The 24,905-nt window shown below is 43.8% G+C and overlaps 1 protein-coding gene across 1 annotated transcript in view; it reads left to right on the forward strand.

Annotated features, from left to right (window-relative positions):
• Positions 1–24,905, forward strand: part of LOC131591629 (SET-binding protein-like) — a 510,094-nt gene that overhangs the window by 111,326 nt on the left and 373,863 nt on the right. Inside the window, exon 3 of the mRNA XM_058862520.1 lies at positions 2,036–2,119. Coding sequence (XP_058718503.1) covers positions 2,036–2,119 — 84 coding nt within the window. The remainder of the gene's footprint in view (positions 1–2,035; positions 2,120–24,905) is intronic.

The following is a 24,905-nucleotide window of genomic DNA, read 5'->3' on the forward strand; positions in this document are numbered from 1 at the left end:
GCTGGGCTGGGCCCTGCTGCACCGCCGGGCTGAGCCAGGCCACGGCGCAGGGCCACTGAGATTTTGATTGCTCCTGCTGCCTCTGGGGGCCTGGTGCAGGCCCCCGCCCCAGCACGGCCACCAGAATCCGACACCGAGAGTAGCTCCGGCTGCTGCCTGGCAGAAAGCACATGACAAACAGTGAAAGACAACTCCTTGATGCAGAACCCGAGCAAAATTAACTCTTTCAGCACTGTAAGATTCCTCAGAACAGATGAAATCTACAAACATCAATCCTCTCCCGAGTCAGAGAAAAGAGAAAGGATGAAAACACATAAGGAAAACAACATGGAGACACAAAGGTCAGTGAAGAAGGAACAGCCAAAGCCCAGAGGGAGGAGAATGAGAAGATGCCCCAGCTTCAGGACTGAGAATTCTTGTATAAGGCCATGGTGAGAATCCATCAAACGATTATCCCTGTAATTCATGAAATGCATGGTGGGATGTAGCGTTCAAACCGCAGTCCATGAGCAAAAGTACCAATGCTGAAGCAAGTAGATACTGAAGTAACTGTGATCTATTGAGAAGCTTGAACAAAGAAGAGAACCCTTACCCCAGGGATAGAAGAGAACTTTTGCTCCCAAATATAGAAGAAAAGACCCTTCTCTTCTATTCTAGAACAGCTCATCCTTTAAATTACACCCCATAATTTCCTGTCTCTCTCTGTCTACAAAGTCCAAGAACTCCTATAGCACTGGCTATCTCTATGTTTTGAATACAGCCACCAAAAAATTCTACTGCTCTCTCCCTTCTCTCTCTCCCTCTCTCTCTCTCTCTGGGCCTAGGTTAAAGCTACAAGACCCATTTCTGAGCAAAGAGACAGAAGATGGGGATACCAGCATCATGAAATCACCCCAGGACAGCAATTCATACCTGTAAAGTTTATTTTGCCTAATCTAGCCACGCTAGAACTAAGTAAGCACTAATTTGGTAGGGATGTGTCCTGGTTTAGGGCATATTCATGAGAAAACCTCCAATGGGGCTCCCTCCAGGAAGCAAACCCACGTTCCCCCCCTCCACCTTCCCCCCCAACTGGTTCGGGAAGAGATTTCTCTGAGAGAAGTGGAAAAAAACTGTTTATTTCACAGGCACAGCACTACCCAGCACAAGAATGAACAATATTAAATTACAAAACCTCTCGCCACTCTGAACATGTGACATTCAGAGGGTCTCCTTCCTGTGGGTGTTCACTCTGTTATCAATCCCTCTGGCGATGGAAAATGCCATTGCCCAGACTAGGCCCCCGGTAGTCCACACGTGCAAGGTCCCAGTGCTCCCCCAAGTCCCCAGTCCAGAGCAGGTTTAAACTGTTCCAAGAAAAGGGAAAGAAAAACAGTCCAAGAAGACCTCTCTGCTTTGGCTAGCTGGAAAGCCAAGGTGATCTCTCTCTTGTTGTCTGTCTGTGCTGTAGTCAAAACCCCGTCCCAGGATGTGGGGGGAGCAAGTACAGTCTCTGATAACAGACTCGGTGCTTCTTCTCTACTCACTTTTACTCTCAGATGAAGTTTTAAAGTTACAAAACCTATTTCTGGGCTAGGCAGATGAATGGGGATACAATTTAACATCACAGGCACCCCAGGACAGGATGAAAAAAAAAAGCTAGTGTATGGGCTTTGCCTTAAGTCATTTAAATTTGGTAATTATGCTCTCTGACCATGATAGACTCTACTTCATGAATGTGTATCAAAACAATAGGTTAAAATAACCTATTCCTTTTCAGCTTTGCTTGCCCATATTCCCACTGTGTTTTTTACACACTTCACTTTCCTTCTGCCCCTGTCTATGTGACATCCCTGATGCCATGATAGTGGCCTTTGTGGAAATCTTGGCAGCTTGGGAGATACTCCTCTGTGAAAGGGTACCTCCCAGAAATGAAGGATGAGTCCACAGGCTTCCTTAATGTCTTTTCTTCCCCTGCTTCTGCTTATAAATACAAACCTCTTAGTCTTCAGTGATTCAGATTGTGCTGATGTTTTTCTTGCTTTATGACTTAAAGGGAAAAGTCATAGAAGATGCAAAACTGCTTATGAGTTGTGGTTGCAGAAAAGAGAAAAATGCTCATATGAAAGACTCAGATCAGGTCAGTCAATATGTACCTTAAATGACTGAAAAATAAGAATGTGTTGACATCTGTTTGAACTATGCTGTTGCATATCAGGGTTCCTGGACACAAACAGAGTCCTTGGCATGGCTGACAATGGTACAGCATTATTGTTTTTGTATTTGTTATTTATAGGAAAAACCCTCAAGCAAGATCAGAGATTAATTGCACTAGGAGCTGTTAATGCCACAGGCTGGCTTATTTCCACATGGTTCTATTTATTCATGAATTCTTTTTCTTTATAAAAACCCAATCCAGGCACTGCCTCTCAAACAATATTGCATTTCCTTGCTAGCTAAATGCATACAGTTTTTGGACTCATACTGTAGCTGTCTGGATGGGTGGTAGTTACAGAGAAACATGTAATTCATTGCATGCTTTTGTTCTGAAGTGACACCATCACAAGGACATTCTTTATTGAGATTCCTCAGGAAAGACATGCAAAAACTTGTTGACAAACTGATGGCCAGGTTTCAATATTCATTACTTGGAATGAATGACCCCTTATTCTAAAAATCAAAGGATCGTAGACTCACAGAATATGCTATGAGAAACAATCCCTCACTTTTAAAATTTTCAAAGGTTTATTAAACCTTAACAAATACAACAAAGGACTGAATAAGGAAAAAGGGCAGTGCACTGGGACTGCGTGACCAACTGCCACATGCTTGTCTACAAAATGGCTGCTCTGCCTTTTATACCCCTGGTGTTGTATCAGCCAACCCTGGCCCCTCCTAAAGCCTGTCAGTCAACTCTTCTTCTCCATCCATTGGTGAAGACTTTCTTGCAACTTGATTGGAGGTCAGGTGTTGTCATGTCACGCCTCCCTAGCAACAAGCCCTCCCTATTCCAAATTGCTCCATTGCAAGGGGCATATGTACATGCCCTCCCTGCACATGACTCCGACAACTACGACTGTCCAGTGGTAACAATAAGGGCTGGGCGGGGCAAGGGGGGGAGAAGGGGACTATGGGGAGAACAGATGACGTCCAAACAACAAACCACAATACATAACCATACATCAATAAAACTTCTCTTAACATACACACAATATTCATCCCTTAATTGTGAGAGCCAGTCATCATATTACCCATCTATAACAATGCTGATTTGGAAGGGATCCACAAGGATCATTGAGTCCAACTCCTGGCCCTGCACAGGACACCCCAAGACTCACACTATGTGCCCGAGAGTATTGTCCAGATGCTTCTTAAACTCTGTCAGGCTTGGGGCTATGATCACTTCCCTGGGGAGCCTGTTCCAGTGCCCAGTCACCCTCTGGGTGAAGAGCCTTTTTCTAATACCCAACCTAAACCTGCCCTGACACAACTTCAGGCTATTCCCTTGGGTTCTGTCACTGGTCACCACAGAGATCAATGCCTGCCCCTCCTCTTCCCCTCATGAGGAAGTTGTAACTGCAATGAGGTCTCCCCTCAGTCTCCCCTTCTCCAGGCTGTATAGACCAAGTGACCTCAGCTGCTCCTTGTATGGCTTCCCCTCCAGGCCTGTTACCATCTTCCTTGCCCTCCTTTGGACACTCTCTAATAGCTTTATATCTTTCTTATATTGTGGTGCCCCAAACTGCACACAATATTCAGGGTGAGGCCACACCAGTGCATAGAAGAGCAGCACAGAAAAGAGCAGAACAATCCCTTCCGTTGATTGACTGGCGATGCTGTGCCTGATGCACCCCAGGACACTGTTGGCCCTCCTGGCTGCCAGGGCACTGCTGACTCAAATTCAATTTTCCATTGACCAGGACCCCTAGGTTCCTTTCTGCAGCACTGCTTTCCAGCATCTCATTCAACAGTCTGTATGTACATCCAGAGTTTCCCCATCCCAGGTGCAGAATCCAACATTTTCCCTTGTTGAACTTCATATGGTTGGTGATTGCCCAGTCCTCTAATTTGTCAAAGTCTCTCTCCAAGGCCTCCCTGCTTTTGAGAGAGTCAACAGCTCCTCCCAGTTTTGTATCATCCACAAACTTGCTCAGTATCCCTTCCAGTCTTGTGTCCAAGTCATTTATGAAGATGTCGCAGAACACAGGCCTGAGGATGGAACCCTGCAGAATCCCATTGGGGACAGGTTGCCAGCCTGATGTCACCCCAGTCACTATAACTCTTTGTGCCTGATCCATGAGCCAGTTGCTCACCCACTGCATGATGGATTTATGGTTATACACCTTGGTGGGACCACTTCTAGGGTTCAGTAACTGCAAGTGAGGTGGACTGTGCTCTGAATGACAGCCAGCTGGTGGTCTTTTCCTACCTCCTACCATTTTTCACTTATTCAGACTAGCCAAGTTTGTCCCTGTCAAAATTTTCAATTATTATTGCCCTCTGGCTTTGTAGCTAATGAAAGATTTTCTAAATATTGGGCCATCCAGTGTTAAATGTGATAGAGTGAAGCAGTTGATCTGAAATATCAAATAACTTTGCTCTCTAATATATCTTGTCAACGACCTGTGACCAGGTATAGACCTGAAGCAGATTCAAACAGTGTCCACAAAGCTCCAGGAATTACCAATAATTTAGTGATGGGAAAAGAGATGAACTCTCAGGAAAAAAAAATATTTTTCATTTTCAACATGCATGTTCATCAACCCTATTTAATAATAATGTCTCTGAGCCTTTTTTTGTTAATGTCTGAGATCTAAGAACAGATCTGTCTATCTATCTATCTATCTATCTATCTATCTATCTATCTCTCCTGCAGTTGACTCTGTTCTGAGAAACATTAGTCACACTTATAAATGTTTTGTAGGATCAAGTCATTCATTGATGGTTTTTTAAATCAGTATTTTCAACATAAAAAGTTCATTGTCATGATCTATACTATCAACTGGCCATTAAGACAAGAATTCATATTACTTTTCTTTAAGGAATAGCTTGCATTGTCTAAAATGCAAGCTTAATTTTCTCATGTTGAGGTTCTAACACATCAGGAGAAAATTAATTTAAAAATTAACACTTTTACAAATCTTAATTTTTTGATCTGTACTTTGGTTGAATAATTTTTTATTTACAACAGGCCTACAGCAGCATCAAACTGCTTGTAGTAGAGATCAGAAATGAAATAGCACTATCTTGATTGCAGAGAGGTTTTACAACGCACTGTCTCAAACTCCGGGAAGTGGACTGTCATAGGGTGACTTTACCTTTAAGATAGCTTTGGGAGCTAAGGAAGTTGAAGCTGCTGGTGGCTGATGGGAGTCTTTTCTCCTGACCAATTATCGGTCATTTCTAAGAATTGACAGCAGTTTTGACCATTGAAAAGTGAGATCAACTTGTGAACACCACCTTAAGATGTAAAGCCAGAGTTCTCTTGCTCTCTTTGGTTTCTGGCTTCTGAAGAGGTAACAAGGCTCTGTCTCGGCCTCCTCCCCCCACCTCCAGGCCAGACAAGGCCGCGGGGGGGGGGAGAGAAACTAAGCTGGCCGGCCTGGCTTGGTTTGTAGTTTCTGCTGCTGAACTGAAACCTGACACCATGAACACTTGCAGCTTTTCCAAGACTTTAATTCTTTTACTACCTAGATAAAACGTACAGATTACTCCTTTTTCCCAGAGAGACAGAGAGAAAGAAACAATCAACATGAAGAAGACATCATAAAACCATCAAAGACAGTGAAGAAAAGAATTAAGTTTTAGATGGGGATGAGAGAATAAGGAGATGCTTTAATAAGCTGAAATATTTTTCTGTTAAAGCTATGGAGATGGACAATAGTGTTCTGAAAAAAACTCCTTTAATTCATAACAGAGTATATTGGGAGGAATAGAGTGTTCAAAGTGTGGATTTTGAGCAAAAGGTGGAGTAATTGTGATACAGTGAGGTGCTGGAACAGAGTGAGGCGAAGTAATAGTTGAAGATTTGAGGCCTTGAGAGGCAATGAGAAAATTTCTGTTTCCAGAGAAGCTCACAGAGACAGATGAAGAGAACTTTTGCCTTTGAATAACTCATCCTTAAAAATGACATCCCTAGACTCATTGACCCATACACACCTCAGAGTGATGTGAAATGGGAGGAGTGAACTGATGACAGGATTTCCAGGCAGCTGGCATCAGAAAAATAGAAAGCTATAAGAGAAATATCTTTCTTGTGAGAAACTCCATAGATTAGCAGAAGAAGACTTCTGTTTCTCTACAAAGGCTGATGAAAAGACTGTAGCAGGAATTGGGACTGTTTTAAACACCAAAGTTCCAAAGTTTTAAGCCTGTTTTGCTCTTGTTCTAATCCATATCTCACAGCAAGAAATAAGTAAGTTTTCTAGTAATTTTTTTTAGTTACTGCTTTAAACCCACGACATTTATTTGGTGCATTGGCCGGGAAACGAATTTGGCAAATCTAAACCACTACATGGACCTAAAACTTATCGATGGCAATACTTTAAAGTAGGAAATATTTTTTTTTTAGGAAAACATTTCTCATTCTCTTTTATATTTTCTGGGACAGTGATAAATTCTTCTTTGCATTTGGTTACTTTCTGAAATTTAATTTTTGATATCTAGCGATGCATTGACCATCTTAGTAACTCTTTCTTGCTGTATCAGCATAAACCATTGGGAAAATACTTGCTCCAGAGGCTGTTAAGCTCACTTGTTATGCCCCTGGAAGGGTCCTGTCTGTATTTCAGGGGACCAGGAGGTGGATGGGAGAAAACTAGTTCAGGAGTGTGGATGGCAGTGTGGAACAATTGTCTGTGAATGCAGGATCTCACCTCAGCTTATAAATTATCCCCTGGGCTTTGTAGATAAACACAGGCTTCTATGGTGATATCAACTGGGAAAGGTGAACACTGGTTGATGATTTTAGGCTAATCCTTCAAGACACTTACTGCCAGAAAACCAAAGAAGCATTATTTTTAGAACAACTTGTTTCACTTTATGAAGGGGAAAAACACTGCACTGGATTTAGTCTTGTTTGAAGAGCTTTACCCCCTCCTCCTATGTCCTGTCTCAGATTTATAAAGGATTTACAATTATTATTTTTGTTGGGAACTTTTTTTTTTGTATTGCTTTATGTTTTCCTGCAATGCATCTGTAAAGTTGTGTGAAAATGCAACTTAGTTTTCATTTTCATGAATGTATGCATAAATAGGTATGTGGGTTCTATACCACTACCTATTTAAAGGATTGGGTCTAACCACCTACTTTTCAGGTGAATTTTTGTGGAAGGTGTCCTGGAGTGATTGTGATGTTAAATTGTATCCCCATTCGTCCACCTAGCCCAGAAATAAGTTTTGTACCCTAAAAACTTCATCTAAGAGTAAAAGTGAGTGAAGAAGAAACACCAAGTCTGTTATCAGAGACTGTACTTGCTCCCCCCACATCCTGGGACGGGGTTTTGACTACAGCACAGACAGACAACAAGAGAGAGATCGCCTTGGCTTTCCAGCCAGCCAAAGCAGAGAGGTCTTCCTGGACTGTTTTTCTTTCCCTTTTCTTGGAACGGTTTAAACCTGCTCTGGACTGGAGACTCGGGGGAGCACTGGGACCTTGCACGTGTGGATTACCAGGTGCCTAGTCTGGGAAGTGGCATTTTCCATCACCAGAGGGATTGATAACAGAGCGAACACCCACAGGAAAGACACCCTCTGAATTTTTCATGTCTTCAGAGCAGCGAGAGGTTTTGTAATTTGATATTGTTCATTCTTGTGCTGGGTGGTGCTGTGCCTGTGAAATAAACAGTTTTTTTCCACTTCTCTCAGAGAAATCTCTTCCCGAACCGGTTGGGGGGTGGGAGAAAAAGGCCACGTGGGTTTGCTTCCTGGGGGGGGGGGCGGGCATTGGACGTTTTCTCCCAAATTTGTCCTAAACCAAGACAAATACATTTACTGGCGCTCAGCGTAGGGCATGAGAGAGTGGAAAAAACCCTGTACTGATTGTACCAAAGTGGCAATTACTCTGTATTGGGATAAGATAAAGCAGTCCCTAGCCATCCAGCCATGCTGTTTGAATTAGTAATGTCTTTTGGGGTACAAGCCTTCATGTGGTTCTGGTCACTAGGCTTTTTTGAGGTTTTAATACCTTTATGGTCCCTCGGTTTATTTTCTTATCCAGAAATAACACCGGTATTGCCCCTAACACATGGTTTTACAGTAGAGGGGAATAGATTAGGATAACTATTGGGCTGGGCCTAGTGATAATGATTTCTAAGAAGTTTATTCAGGTGCTGGAGTCTGTTCCAGGTATAAAGGGTTCATGGTTATGGTTATGCATCCAGTTTGTTAGAGGAGGAGCAGGGAACGAGGCTTTTCAGCCTTTCCTTTCCTTCTTCTCTTCTGAATCTGTTACATCACTATTTGAGAATGTTCAGTTCCCCCTGAATGTTAAAGAGACCATCTTTCTGGCATTTAATCTGGCAAGTTTCCTCTATACAGTCTTCAGCTTCTCTAGAATGAGGGCTGAGATTTCTAGAGGGACTGATGAGTCCCCTGAACCAGGCGTGCAAAATCCTGAGTGGTGTGGATAATGGGAGGATATGGGCCAAATTCTGAAGCAATTTTCTGACCCTATAGTTTGGGACTTTCCACACTAACAAATTCAGAACCCAGCTGAGGTGGGGAAATAGCTGAAAGAGAAGTGTCAGGATGATTCCAAGGAAAAAAAGATCATTGCAGTAAGCTGGGCCCTAGCATATGCTTATCGTACATTGCTAGATACTGTAGGGCAGCAAACAGGGGAAAGGGGACAGAGAGATAAATCAACAGTTACCCCAATTACTCAGGCTGCAGCCAACCTCCCAGTTACAAAGCTGGTAGCTAAACCAGACAGCAAGCCTCAACCAATGGCTGTTGCTACTAGCATGAGAAGCGGAAAGTGCACAGACAAAACCGATAGACCGGTGGATGATGATGATGATGCAGGAGAAGGACCCTCAACGCCTCCTGACATAAAATCAAGAGTCAAAGCAACTGGCACAAAATCAGAAGCTAATATTGAGTCCTTTTCCCTGAAAGACCTTTGTGGCTTAAGGAAGGACTACACTCGACGACCAGATGAATCTATAATTAGTTGGTTAGTCCATCTGTGGGACGCTGCAGGTGAGGCTACAGTTCTGGATGGCACTGAAGCAAGGCAGCTGGGATCCCTGTCACACAATCCGGTTATTGACCAGGGGATGATGAGGGGGGCTAGCCCTCACAGTCTCTTGCCACGGGTCCTGGAAAGTGTAGCCCAAAGATATCTGTGTGTAAATGATCTCTACATGCAGCAAACAGTGGAAAACCATCGAACAAGGGATCTAACGCCTGAGAGAAATGGCAGTAGCAGGAATTGTCTTTTCAGATGACATACCAACTAAGAATCCAGACTTGGTGCCATGTACATCCGTGATGTGGTGAAAATTGGTACGACTTGGGCCACAAGAATATGCATCTGCTTTAGCAATGATGTGTTGCAGTCCGCAACTCCAGGATCTCATCCAGAGAAGCAGCAGGATTCTGGGGACCAGCATGAAACACCAAAATTAAAAACAAACACTTAAATCTCAGACCACGCCAGGCAAATGAAACAGTGATGGTACTTAATACAAACATAATGGTTTTTTAGTTCAGTCTCTTCCAGTTTAGGATTCTCTTTTAGGAAGGGTGCAGCTCTTAGATCTCCTCTCATGAGGGGCAGTTCTTCGATCTCCAGTTTCGGCTCCGGCTCCCATGTGGGCGTCGCCCTTTTAGATGTTCTCGGTGAAACACTGGCTTTGGGAGATCAGGTTACAGTTTCAATTTCCCTGGAGGGGGTGTTGCCCACGATGGAAAAGGCACAGCCCCCAGGGGTGGAGCAGCCAAACAAAGGGGTGGGACTGAAGCAGGAGTTACTGGGGGAAGGGAAAGTTTGGGACCGGAAAAGAAGGAGCAAGGTGGGAAACAAGGGATCCCAAGCCGCTTGGCCAACGCCATCTTGGGAGGGGGGGGAGCAATCCGGGACGGACTTTCCCGGCCCGGGAACAGGGAATACGGAAAGACAGGGGGTGAAGGAGAACACAGAATGGCGGGCAGATGGCAGCAGACCCGCATCACTTTGGATGTTCTCCGTTCCTTGCCTGCCTTCAGGAAAACAGGGGATGGGATGGCAGAAAGACACCAGGGTGACGGGGAGAAGGCAGCAGCCCCGAGCCATCTTGGCTTTTTTCACCCTTTGTCCTGCCCTTAGGAACAGAGGAAAGGGGAAGGTACAGGGAGGTATGCACCAAAAAAAAAAAAAAAAAAGACCTTCACAGAAGACAAAAACAGTCCACCGGAAGAGCCATACTGTCCATAATCGTCCATAATGTTAATATTGTCCATAATACGTCTCGTTGGGTGATGTAAGGTGTTTGTCCCAGCATCTGGTCTTGGCTCCCCAACCTCCGTAAGCCCTTTTCTTCCCCGTGCCTCCGAGGCACTCCCAACCCAGCCTTCCTGCCAGGTACTCTCGAGTCCTCCTTTCTTAGGCGGGGGTGTCGCCGGCTCTCAAGCCATCAGCCGGGGACTTACGAGGTGTCCATGGAGCCGGGTCCTGCTGTTCTCTTGCTTCGCTGGATGCCCGCATTCTCCACCATGTGTTGCAGTCCGCAACTCCAGGATCAAGTCCAGAGAAGCAGCAGGATTCTGGGGACCAGCATGAAACACCAACCGAGATGGGCTCCTGTTCATGAAACCATTTATTCAGCATGAGAACAAACTCAGGTCCAGAACAGAGAGCTCCGAACAGAGGCACAGCAGGGGTTTTTGAAGGACAGAACTCCCAAAAGTTTACACCTTAGAGGGTGGAGTTTAGGGTCAGGGACCAGTAGAAGCACACCAAGGGAGAACCCCGCCAGGGACTCAAACCCAATCAGAACACCTGGCCCACTCTTCACAAGGGGTTTGGGGTGGGACAATGTTAACTCTTTGTCATCCCTGAGGCACACTGCCACAATGATGAAGCAAGATGACCAGGATGAGACTGTGCTGGATATGACAAAGAAGCTCCGAGTATATGCAGATGCCGTGCATGGCCCCACACATGCAAGAATCACAGCTGTGGAAACACGTCAGCAGAAATTAGAAGATAAGATAGAGGAGAATCACGAGAAACTTAGAGAGGAGATTAAAGAGAACCTTCTCCAAATCTCAGCAGTACAGGTAAGAGGTCCTGGTACTCAACACAGATGTTCCTCAGATTGGGAGAGAAGGTATGAGCTGAGCTGTGGTTCTTCCTGCGTGATTGCGGAGAAAACATGAGATGGGATGAGAAATCTACTGCAGCTCTGGCACAATGGGTGCATGAATTGAAGGAAAACAAGAGTCAGAAAGGAAGTTCCACCAAAAGGGAAGCAGCTCCAGTTGCCCGTAGCCGAACTGCCAGGTATGATGATGATGACATGTCTGATCCCCTTGAAGGAACCTCCAAGACATATACCCAAAGAAAGAATGATAGCCAGGCTTAGAGGGGCCCTGCCTCTAGCCAGGTAGAGGCTAGGGTAATCGTGTCTTTTGGACTGTGTGGATTCTTTGGCCCGGCACTTCTGAACCACAAGAATATAAGGTTTTGATTGATACCGGTGCACAGTGCACATTAACCCCATCAAGACATGTGAGGGCAGAATCTGTTTCTGTTGTTGGCATGACAGGGGGATCGCAGGATTTTACCTTGGTGGAAGCAGATGTGAGCCTGACTGGAAGTGAGTGGAAGAAACACCCCATTGTGACAAGCCCAGAGGCCCCATGCATTTTGGGCATAGACTACCTCCGAAGTGGGTATTTCAAGGACCCAAAAGGACTCAGGTGGGCATTTGGGATAGCAGCTGTAGAGACAGAGGGTGTCCAGCAACTGAACACCTTGCCTGGACTGTCTGAGAATCCATCTACAGTAGAACTCCTGAAGGTGAAAGAACAGTAAGTACCAATTGCCACCTTGATGGTGCACCGCTGACAGTATAAAACAATTTGAGATGCCATGATTCCCATCCATAAGATGATCCGAGAGCTGGAGAGCCAAGGGGTGGTCAGCAACCCACTCACCCTTCAACAGTCCCATTTGGCCTGTGCATAAATCTGAAGGAGAATGGAGATTGACTGTAGACTATCGTGCATTGAATGAAGTGACTCCACCGCTGAGTGCTGCCGTGCCAGACATGCTGGAGCTCCAGTACGAGCTGGAGTCCAAGGCAGCAAACTGGTATGCCACTATTGATATTGCCAATTCATTTTTCTCTATTCCCCTGGCTGCAGACTGCAGGCCTCAGTTTGCCTTCACGTGGAGCGGAGTGCAGTACACCTGAAACCGACTGCCCCAGGGGTGGAAGCACAGCCCTACCATCTGCCACGGACTGATCCAGGCTGCCCTGGAAAGGGTGAGGCTCCAGAACATCTACAGTACATAGATGACATCATTGTGTGTGGGAACACAGCAGCAGAGGTGTTTGAGAAAGGAGAGAAAATCACCCAGATCCTCCTGGAAGCTGGTTTTGCCATCAAGAAGAGCAAAGTTAAGCGACCAGCTTGTGAGATTCACTTCCTGGGGGTCAAGTGGCAAGATGGACGGCGTCAGATTCCTACCAATGTCATCAACAAGATCACAGCAATGTCTCCACCAACTAATAAGAAGGAAACACAAGCTTTCTTAAGTGCCATAAGGTTTTAGAGAATGCATATTCCTGAATAGAGTCAGATCGTGAGCCCTCTTTACCTGGTCACTTGGAAGAAGAATAATTTCCACTGGGGTCCTGAGCAACAACAAGCCTTTGCCCAGACCAAGCAAGAGATCACTCATGCGGATGATCTTGGCCCAGTCAGGATGGGACCAGATGTAAAGAACGTGCTCTACTCTGCAGCCAGGAGCCATGGTCTGTCCTGGAGCCTTTGGCAGAAGGTGTCTGGTGAGACTCGAGGCCAACCATTAGGATTTTGGAGTCGAAGCTGCAGAGGGTCTGAAGCCAATTATACCCCAACAGAAAAAAAAATTCTAGCGGCCTATGAAGGAGTCCAAGCTGCCTCTGAGGTGATTGGCAATGAAGCACAACTCCTGGCACCCCGATTACTGGTGCTAGGATGGATATTCAAAGCAAACATTCCCTCCACCCATCATGCCACCAGTGCCACATGGAGCAAGTGGATTGCTCTTATCATGCAGCACGCCCATATTGGTAAACTAAATCGCCCTGGTGTATTTGTTCTGGTTTAGGGCAAATTTGGGAGAAAACCTCCAGTGGGGCTCCCCCCGGGAAGAAAACTCACGTGGCCCTTTTCCCCCACCCCCCAACCGGTTCGGAAAGAGATTTCTCTGAGAGAAATGGAAAAAACCTGTTTATTTCACAGGCACAGCACTACCCAGCACAAAAATGAATGATATCAAATTACAAAACTTCTCACCATTCGAAGAGATGACAAACTTCAGAGGGTCTCTTTCCTGTGGGTGTTCGCTCTGTTATCAGTCCCTCTGGGGCTGGAAAATGCCGCTGCCCAGGCTGGGCTCCCGGTAGTTCACGGGTGCAAGCTCCCGGTGCTCCCCCGAGTCCCCAGTCCAGAGCAGGTTCGATTCATTTCAGAAAAAAGGGAAAGAAAACAGTCCAGGAAGACCTCTCTGCTCCGGCTAGTTAGAAAGCCAAGGCGATCTGTCTCTTGTTGCTTGTCTGTGCTGTAGTCGAAACTCCCGATGCGGGGGGGGCAAGTACAGTCTCTGATAACAGACTCGGTGCTTCTTTTCCACTCACTTTTACTCTTAGATGAAATTTTAAGAATACAAAACCGGTGTCTGGGTTAGGTGGATGAATGGGGATACAATTTAACATCATAATCAGCCTAGGACATTCCGCCCCTTATCTTCATATCGTCGACTTACTGCTAAAACTAACATTCTAACTCTGCACACATTTACATACATAAAAACTTCTCTTTCGTTCTACTCAAAAAATACAAGCAATATATCCATTATGCTCCTGTCACTCCACACACTAAGCTACTGAATCTAGACTTTCACGCTGGAGAGCTGCAGGATTCCCCACTCCCTCATTTTACTCACTCAAAACATCATCTTTAACTTGCTCATGCCTTCAACACTTACACATTTCTTTCTGTTTCATGTCTGCGAGGTTTAATGTACAGACAATGGCAGTAAATTTTTACCTAATGATCAGGTCTTGTTGAGGTACACATCGTGTTGTTTTATCTCTCTGCATTATTCACTATGTACAACCTGGTCCTTGAGCAAAGACAACCCCACAAATAGGTTTGTTTGTGCTCGAGGTAGAATTGACCCAAACCGTCTTCCTTAGCAGACCTTTGACATGTATCACTGGGACTTTGTCTACTACATGCATAGACTCAGACTGGGCAGGACCTGCTCAGTTGGTGGAACTTTTGGTGTTGACTAATTAGGTGGCTTTTGTTAGATGTTGCTCCCAGTTTTTACAAGATCCTCTACTCAGTGCTTTTAAGGTGGTTTTTAACAGTCCATTGTACTTCTCCACTTTCTTGGCTGCTGGTGCATGATAAGGGATATGGTACACTCACTCAATTCCATGTTCTTTAGCTCAGCTGTTTATAAGGCTGTTTTTGAAATGAGTCTCATTGTCTGACTCAATCTTCTCAGGGGTGCCATGCCTCCAAAGGTCCTGCTTTTCAAGTCTCAGGATGGTGTTACGGGTTGTAGCATGAGGCACAGGGTAGGTTTCTAACTATCTTGTGGTGGCTTCTACTACTGTGAGCATGTACCGCTTGCTTTGGCGGGGTGGGGGAAGTGTGATGTAGTCAATCTGCCAGGCTTCTCCATGCTTGTATTTGGACTACCACTGACTATAACAGAGGGGCTTTAACTACTTGGCTCGCTTGATCGCAGCACATGTCTCACAGTCATGAATAACTTGAGAAATGCTGTTCATGGTTAAATTTACTCTAAGGTCTTGTGCCCACTTATAGGTGGCATCTCTACCCTGATGACTTGAGGCATCATGAGCCCATTGGGCTAGGAACAACTCTCTCTTATGTTCTCAATTTAAATCTATTTTTGACACTTCTATCTTTGCAGCTTGATCTACTTGCTTATTATTTTGGTGTTCTTCATTAGATCTACTCTTGGGGACATGGGCATCTACATGGCGGACTTTTATTGGTAGTCTCCCTACCCTGGTAGTAATATTTTTCTACTCTTTAGCTGCTCAAATTGGTTTTCTTCTACGCTGCAAATTAGCCTCTTTCCACCTCTCTAACCATCTTCACAGAGCATTGGCCACTATCCATGAATTTGTGTAGAGGTAGAGCTTTGGCTACCTCTCTTTTTCAGTAATATCTAAAGCCAGTTGAACAGCTTTGAGTTCTGCAAGTTGACTTGATCTACCTTTTCTTTTAGTGGCTTCTGTGACCTGTCGTGTGGGGCTCTATACGGCTGCTTTTCACTTTCGGTTTATTTTTACGATGCGACAGGAACTATCAGTGAAAAGAACGTAGCATGTTTCTTCTGCTGGCAGCTGGTTATATGGTGGAGCTTCTTCAGCCCTTGTCACTTCTTGTTCTTTATCTGTGAGACCAAAATTTTCACCTTCAGGTCAGTTTGTAATTATTTCTAAAATCTCAGGGAGATTCAGTTTACTAATACGGGCGCGCTGCGTGATAAGAGCAATCCACTTGCTCCATGTGGCACTGGTGGCATAATGGGTGGAGGGAACTTTTCCTTTGAACATCTATCTTAGCACCGGTAGTCCGGGTGTCAGGAGGAGTTGTGCTTCAGTGTCAATCACTTTTGAGGCAGCTTGGACTCTTTCATAGGCTGCTAAAATTTCTTTTTCTGTTGCGGTGTAATTGGCTTCAGACCCTCTGCAGCTTCGACTCCAAAATCCTAATGGTCGGCCTCGAGTCTCACCAGACACCTTCTGCCAAAGGCTCCAGGACAGTCCATGGCTCCCAGCTGCAGAGTAGAGCATGTTCTTCACATCTGGTCCTGTCCTGATTGGGCTAAGAGTTCCTGCATGAGCAATCTCTTGCTTGATCTGAGGAAAGGCTTGTTGTTGCTCAGGACCCCAGTGGAAATTATTCTTCTTCCAAGTGGCCAGGTAAAGAGGGCTCACGATCTGACTCTATTCAGGAATATGCATTCTCTAAAACCTTATGGCACTTAAGAAAGCTTGTGTTTCCTTCTTATTAGTTGGTGGAGACATTGCTGTGATCTTGTTGATGACATCGGTAGGAATCTGACGCCGTCTATCTTGCTACTTTACTCCTAGGAACTGAATCTCACGAGCTGGTCTCTTAACTTTGCTTTTCTTGATGGCAAAACCAGTTTCTAGAAGGATCTGGATGATTTTCTCTCATTTCTTAAACACTTCTGCTGCTGTGTTTCTCCACACAATGATGTTATTTATGTATTGTAGTGTTGGGTTTCAAGCAAGAAAAGCACCCCGATCAACTCCAGCACGGCGGCCACTCTTAGCCGCTCGGTCCATACTCCGCAACATCAGTGTGATGGATGGCAAATATGGCGATTTATTGCAGGGAAACTTAACATTTTATAGCCTAGGTTCACTGTGTTACTCCCATCTACATACGTCACACCTAGGTGCTATTGGCTAATTGCAAGAGGTTTTACTATCCTAACAGAGAAAGGTCTACTAGCTTTCCGTAACATCCCGAAATCTTCAGATCGCAAGCCCTTAAACTACAACATATCCCCTCTCTTTATGAATAATTAATTTGCTAAAATATAAGGTGTATTAGTCTTAAAAATGGATAATATAAAATTGAGTCCAAAGATTAACACAAGTAAAATCAACACAACTGGTCCAATTAGGGTAGACACCAGGGTGGTTAGCCATGGAGATTGATCCAACCAGGACTGGAACCAGCTTTGCTGAGCTTCTTTCTCTGCTTTTCGCTGAGACAGCCTGTCTCATAGCTCTGCCATGGTGTCTCTCACTACTTCGGTGTGGTCTGCATAAAAGCAGCATTCTTCTTTCAGGGCGATGCAGAGGCCTCCTTGCTGCATGAATAGAAGGTCGAGACCTCATCTGTTCTGTAAAACAACTTCAGAGAGTGAGGAAACTGATTTTTCTAGAAAGGATATGGATTTCTCAATTCTCTGTAGATCTTCATCTGCAGTCATTTGTAGCTGAGAGAGACTCTGTTGTTGGGTCACGATGGCAGAGACACCTGTGGCAGCACCAGTTGCTCTCAGGTTAAGCAGCATCGCTATGGTTACACCTGTCACCACTTCTCTTTTCTGAAGTCGGGTGAGTCTCTCCACTTGCAGGCTCAACTCTTCATCCAGGTGGTATAGGATTCTGGGAGTGATATCAGCTAATACACAAAAGTCAACAAAGGAGTTAAGGTTTTAGATATAGATGCAAGGGCTTAGCTCACTGCTTCAGGTGTTATAACTATTAACAGCACAATTACCATAAACAGTTTACTATATAAATGACATCATACTTGCAAACTCACAGCTAAAACTTTAACGTTAAATGAACTTTCAAAAATGCTTACAATACCTCTTAAAGGAAAAATACTTATACTTTATACTAACATAACAATTACTACACAGGCTAAACACTTTACCTTAAACTATTATCTAACTACTTTTAACACACATGCTCTAGTATATATATATTCTAAACATAAAAACAATTTGCTAAAAAAATAAACACACAACTACAATATACTTTATATATAGTTAGATGGAGTCTCTGAACTTCTTAAATCTTTTATAAATTTCTTTAACATGATTCAGTCCTGGAATGTTCACTGCTCCCGTGATGTCAGCTGGTAGCTGATCGGTGACTGAGGGCTTTGATGTTCAAATTGTTCTTCAAACCCTTCTAAATCTTAAAACAAAGGATACCTGAGAAATTGATAGAAACACCACATCATAATAACAACATAAAATTTCTGTTGGCAACTGTCTATATAGTGTTCAGACACAACTGTGTCCTGACAGGTCCACTTCTGATCCATGTCTGAAGTACCAAAGCTGTGTGGTGACTTCTCTGTTCACTGGATCTCATGTGTTCAGAGGCAGAGAGTCTGGTCAGATGGACAGGTGACCTTTTTGAACCTGCCAACAGAACACAGGCACTTCTCTCCTTGAAGTTAATGAATTACACTAATTAAATTGCTTTTAGGGTATCAATTTCCCCCGTTTTCTAAAAAAAATAAAAATGAAATGTATTTCTGTTCAACATTAACACAAAACCTTATACACAATTAGTAAAAACCTACAACAGTTGAAGATCAATTAAATCATAAACATTATTAATAACATATATAATATAAAAGTACTGTTAATTATTAAAACACTGCACTAGCATCTCATAGTTAACAAACAAACAAAACCAAAAATTATCAGTGAAGGATTGGACAATCATCTCCGGAAATGATTCTCCAAGCTCACTTCAAAATTGATCCAGCTGTCATATTAATAGGGTCAAATTGTCGAGTCAAAAGGTGACTCAAATACTGATTTGGTACAAGAACATCTGGATCTGTTGATAAACATTCTGTCCAGGTAAAATTAAGACTTGGCCAGGGCCTTAGACTTTAAACTGGAAAGATGCCTCTTAACATATTTCTAAAACAAGGTTCTTAATAGTAACAGCTATGAGATGCTTACAGCACAGCAAACTGTTAAAATGCATTTGTACAAAGCAAATGATCAGAAGCCTTAGGTATCAGACCAATTAAACCATGCAGCAGTTGGTTTAATCTGAAGCTTCTTCTATGGCAGCTAATCCTTAGCAATGGTACATCTTATTAAAATTCTGGAAACACTAAAAAATAAAAAAGCTATAAGAAAAAAAACTGCAAAAATTGCAACAACTCAATAGAACTCTCAATAAAGTCAAAGGTGTTATAGACTGTATTCACTTCTGTCCACGAGCAGGTGTTCATCAGTGTTTTATCACAGCTGAAACATTTCAGTTGTAGCTGTCTTCATATCTCTAGAAAAATAACTATATTTTGCAACTTAAAAACATTCAAGCCAACAGTAACATGAAATCACTATAAAAATTATAAAAATGTAACAAATACATCACAATTCCATGTTATCTAGCTTTGAAAATAACCCACAATAACTGAAAATGTTACCAAAAACACTCATTCACAACAAGAATTTGCCTAGTATATGCTCAAATGAGCTAAGATTCCAAAGTGCAGCCTCTCCAGGGAAAAACCATGACAACACAGGATTTGGCAAGCTGTCACTCAGCCTTTGCAGCACTTCTCAGAAGCATCAAGTCCAATTTTTAAACTAAAATCCAAAATCCAAATTGATATATATGCAGTTATATGTGTTTTATATAATAAAAAGATTCACATTAAAATTTCCTTATTAAAATTTTCAAAAACCCAGCAAATGGATAATATATGATTAACGTAACTTTGAGATTATTGAAACAAAACAAAAATCTTTTAAGTTTCTTGGGATACAGAAATACAACATTTAAACTTTTTAATCTATTTCTAAAGGCACTTCATTCAATAAAACTTATTTTTAAATCTTCATCTTGATTATAACAATTTGCTGATTTACAAACAATACAATTTATAAAGCTTTTAATTTTTGAATTGTCCAATTAAAATTCTCTCTTTTTTATTATTTTTTTTTAATGTCCAGCTTTTTGTTGGTTTTTTTTTGTTGGTTTTTGTTTTTTTGTTTTCTGTGTTTTCATCAAAGTTGCTGTTACTTGTTTCACCGTGGTTGCCATGGCGACAGCGTACTGCCGTGTGTGTTTTCCTGAACCCGTCTGCGCCGGGCCAGTTTTAAATCTGAAAAAAAACTCTGAAAACTCCAACTGCATAAACTTATAATTACTTAAAACACAAAATTAACTCCACAAGGGTATATAAACACCTTTTAAAAAATCAATAAATCATGACTTTGTAACAAACAGGGTATTATCCCGGCGCTTCTTCTCAGAGGGGGAGTGGGGGGGGGTGAACCGCTCGTGTCTCGGTCAGAGTCAAAACTGGCTGGTTACTTCCTGTTTTCCGTGCCTTTTTCTTGGGCCCCGGCCCCACTACCACCCCTGTGGGCAGGCTATTCCCTCCCCCCTGGTTCCACTCTGCCTCCACCCCGCCTCTCACTCCACCTTTCCCTCCACCTTTCCCTCCGCCTCCTGCTCCCCCTTCTTCTCTTTGCAGTCCAATCTCTGTGCCTTTGTACCCATCCCCCGTGTCTTATCTCTTTCACTTCAGTTTCTTTTTCTTCTTCACATTCCTTTTCTCTCCCATCCCCCCGACCACGTTCCTCTTTCAATGCCAGCCTTTGTTCTTTGTTTTTACTTAAGATACTTCTTTCTCGCTGTATGTCTTTTTGTTCAGCACCATTTTTAGACACCAGGGAAGATGTTTCTCTCTGGGCTTTTCCCACAGCACTCCTGGCTTTTTTTTTTTTTTTTTTTTTTTTTTTTTGTTAACTTTTTCCAAAAGTCTCTTGCTTTCTGTTGTTTCTTCCAGAGCACACAAGGACTTTGGGACCGAGGGGACTCTCGACCCCCCTTCGGCTCAGTTGAGCTGCTGTCGTCTGGGAGCTGTAAAGCTCTAACCCCAAATTTCAAGGTAGCCAGCAAACAGTTCCTTGTCATTTCCCAAATTTGTTCAGCAAGGATTTTAGCACATCTGTCCCATACCTTAGGGTGGATAAACCTTACAAACTCATTTACGACTTCAACAACCCAAAGTCTAGCAATAGCAAGTGAATTAGGTTTACAACTTAATTGCAATCTGACCTTTATCTGTGATTCCATCTTCCTTCTGGGCCCAGGATCTCCACACCAAGAACAGTCCAGCTCTCTTGGTCGCTGCCAGCCAATTCAGGGTATTCTTGCTATTTTAATTTCTTCTCACGTTTCTTCTCACTTTTCGTCCCGGGTTTCGGGCACCAGATGTTGGGTTTCAAGCAAGAAAAGCACCCCGATCAACTCCAGCATGGCAGCCACTCTCAGCCGCTCGGTCCATACTCCACAACATCAATGTGATTGATGGCAAATATGGCAATTTATTGCAGGGAAACTTAACATTTTATAGCCTAGATTCACTGTGTTACTCCCATCTACATACGTCACACCTAGGTGCTATTGGCTAATTGCAAGAGGTTTTACTATCCTAACAGAGAAAGGTCTACTAGCTTTCCGTAACATCCCGAAATCTTCAGATCGCAAGCCCTTAAACTACAACACTGTAGATGTTCTGGAGCTTCACCTTTTTCTAGGGCAGCCTGGATCAGTCCATGGCAGATGGTGGGGCTGTGTTTTCACTCCTGGGGCAGTCGGTTTCAGGTGTATTGCACTCCCCTCCAGGTGAAAGCAAACTGAGGCCTGGATTCTGCTGCCAGGGGAATGGAGAAAAATGCATTGGCAATGTTAATAGTGGCATACTACTTTGTTTCCTTGGACTCCAACTCGTACTGGAGCTCCAGCATGTCGGGCACAGCAGCGCTCAGAGGTGGAGTCACTTCCTTCAATGCACGATAGTCTACAGTCAATCTCCATTCTCCTTCAGATTTACGCACAGGCCAGATGGGGCTGTTGAAGGGTGAGTGGGCCTTGATGACCACCCCTTGGCTCTCCAGCTCTCGGATCATCTTATGGATGGGAATCATGGCATTTCAAGTTGTTCTATATTGTCGGCGGTGCACTGTCAAGGTGGCAATTGGTACGTGCTGTTCTTTCACCTTCAGGAGTTCTACTGTAGATGGATTCTCAGACAGTCCAGGCAAGGTGTTCAGTTGCTGGACACCCTCTGTCTCTACAGCTGCTATCTCAAATGCCCACTTGAATCTTTTTGGTCTTTGAAATAACTACTTCGGAGGTAGTCTATGCTCAAAATGCATGGGGCTTCTGGGCTTGTCACAATAGGGTATTTCTTCCACTCACTTCCAGTCAAGCTCACATCTGCTTCCACCAAGGTAAAATCCTGCGATCTCCCTGTCACGCTAGCAATAGAAAGAGATTCTGCCCTCACATGTCTTGATGGGATTAATGTGTACTGTGCACTAGTGTCAAATAAGGCTTCATATTTTTGTGGTTCTGATGTGCCAGGCCAACGAATCCACACAGTTCAAAAAACATGATTTTCCCTAGCTTCTACCTGGCTAGAGGCAGGGACCCTCTAAGCCTGGTTATCTTTTTTTCTTTGGGTATATGTTTTGGATGTTCTTTTAAGGGGATCGGACATGTCATCATCATCAAACTTGGCAGTTCGGTTACGGGTAACTGGAGCTGCTTTCTTTTTGGTGGAACTTCTTTTGTGACTCCTCCTCCTTCAATTCATGCACCCATTGTGCCAGAGCTGCAGTAGATTTCTCATCTCTTCCCCTCATGTTTTCTCTGCAATCACGCAGGAAGAACCACAGCTCAGCTCGTGGGGTATACTTTCTGTCTCGATTTGGGGAACGTCTGCATTGAGTGTTAGGACTTCTGACCTGTACTGCCAAGATTTGGCGGAGGTCCTCTTTAATCTCATCTCTAAGTTTCTTGTGATTCTCTTCTATCTTATCTTCTAATTTATGCAGACGTGTTTATACAGCTGTGATTCTTGCATGTGTGGGGCCATGCACGGCATCTGCATAGGCTCGAAGCTTCTTCACTCTATCCAGAACGGTCTCTTCCTTTTCATCCTGTTTCATCATTGCTAAAGCAGATGCATATTCTTGTGGCCCAAGTCGTACCAATTTTTGCCACATCACGGATGTACATGGCACCAAGTCAGGATTCTTAGTTGGTATGTCATCTGAAAAGACAATTCCTGCTACTGCCATTTCTCTCAGGCGTTAGATCCCTTGTTCGATGGTTTTCCACTGTGTTTGCTGCATGTAGAGATCATTTACACAGAGATATCTTTGGGCTACACTTTCCAGGACCCGTGGCAAGAGACTGTGAGGGCTAGCCCCCCTCATCATCCCCTGGTCAATAACCGGATCATGTGACAGGGATCCCAGCTGCCTTGCTTCAGTGCCATCCAGAACTGTAGCCTCACCTGCAGCGTCCCACAGATGGACTAATCAACTAACTATAGATTCATCAGGTCACTGAGTGTAGTTTTTCTTCAGGCCACGAAGATCTCTTAGGGAAAAGGACTCAGTATTAGCCTCTGATCTTGTGCCAGTTGCTTTGACTCTTGGTTTTACGTCAGGAGGCGTTGAGGGTCCTTCTCCTGCATCATCATCATCATCCACCGGTCTATCGGTTTTGTCTGTGCACTTTCTACTTCTCGTGCTACTAGCAACAGCCATTGGTTGAGGCTTGCTGTCTGGTTTAGCTACCAGCTTTGTAACTGGGAGGTTGGCTGCAGCCTGAGTAATTGGGGTAACTGTTGATTTATCTCTCTGTCCCCTTTCCCCTGTTTGCTGCCCTACAGTATCCAGCAATGTGCACGGTACGCATATGCCAGGGCCCAGCTTACTGCAATGATCTTTTTTTCCTTGGAATCATCCTGACACTTCTCTTTCAGCTATTTCCTCACTTCAGCTGGATTCAGAATTTGTTTATGTGGAAAGTCTCACACTACAGGGTTAGAAAATTCCTTCAGAATTTGGCTTATTGCTTCTCATTTTCCACACCACTCAGGATTTTCTATGCCTGGTTCAGGGGTTTTATCAGTTTCTCTAGAAATTTCAGCCCTCATTCTAGAGAGGCTGAAGACTGTATTGAGGAAACTTGCCAGATTAAATGCCAGAAAGATGGTCTCTAACATTCAGGGGGAACTGAACACTCTCTAATAGTGATGTAACAGATTCAGAGGAGAAGAAGGAAAGGAAAGGTTGGAAAGCTTCATCTTCTGCTCTTCTTCTAACAAACTGGGTGCATAACCATACTCATGAATCTTTTATATTTGGAACAGACTCCAGCACTTGAATAAACTTCTTAGAATTTATAATTACTAGGCCCAGCCCAATAGCTCTTCTAATCCATGCCACTCTACTGTAAAAGCTGTGTGTTAGGGGCAATACTGGGGCTAGTTGTGGATAAGAAAATAAACCAAGGGACTATAAAGGTACTAAAACTTCAAAAAAGCTTAGTGACCAGAAACACATGAAGGCTTGCACCCTAAAAGACATGATTAATTTAAACAGCATGGCTGGATGGCTAGGGACTGCTTTATCTTATCCTAATACCAAGTAGTTGCCACTTCAGTACAATCAGTACAGGGTTTTTCTACTCTCTCGAGCCCCACGTTAAGCGCCAATGAAAGTATTTGTTCTGGTTTAGGGCAAATTTTGGAGAAAACCTCCAATGGGGCTCTTCCCAGGAAGCAAACTTACGTGGCATTTTTCTCGCACTCTCCAACCGGTTCGGGAAGAGATTTCTCTGAGAGAAGTGGAAAAAACCTGTTTATTTCACAGGCACAGCACTACCCAGCACAAGAATGAAAGATATCAAATTACAAAACCTCTCTCCGCTCTGAAGAGATGACAAAATTCAGACGGTCTCTTTCCTGTGGGTGTTCGCTCTGTTATCAGTCCCTCTGGCGCTGGAAAATGCCGCTGCCCAGGCTGGGCTCCCGGTAGTTCACGGGTGCAAGCTCCCGGTGCTCTCCTGAGTCCCCGGTCCAGAGCAGGTTCGATTCATTTCAGAAAAAGGGAAAGAAAACAGTCCAGGAAGACCTCTCTGCTCCGGTTAGTTGGAAAGCCAAGGCGATCTGTCTCTTGTTGTCTGTCTGTGCTGTAGTCAAAACTCCCGATGCGGGGGGAGCAAGTACAGTCTCTGATAACAGACTTGGTGCTTCTTTTCCACTCACTTTTACTCTTAGATGAAATTTTAAGAATACAAAACCTGTGTCTGGGTTAGGTGGATGAATGGGGATACAATTTAACATTATAAT

This window comes from Poecile atricapillus, chromosome W (assembly GCF_030490865.1).
Source record: "Poecile atricapillus isolate bPoeAtr1 chromosome W, bPoeAtr1.hap1, whole genome shotgun sequence".
Taxonomy (NCBI): Eukaryota; Metazoa; Chordata; class Aves; order Passeriformes; family Paridae; genus Poecile; species Poecile atricapillus.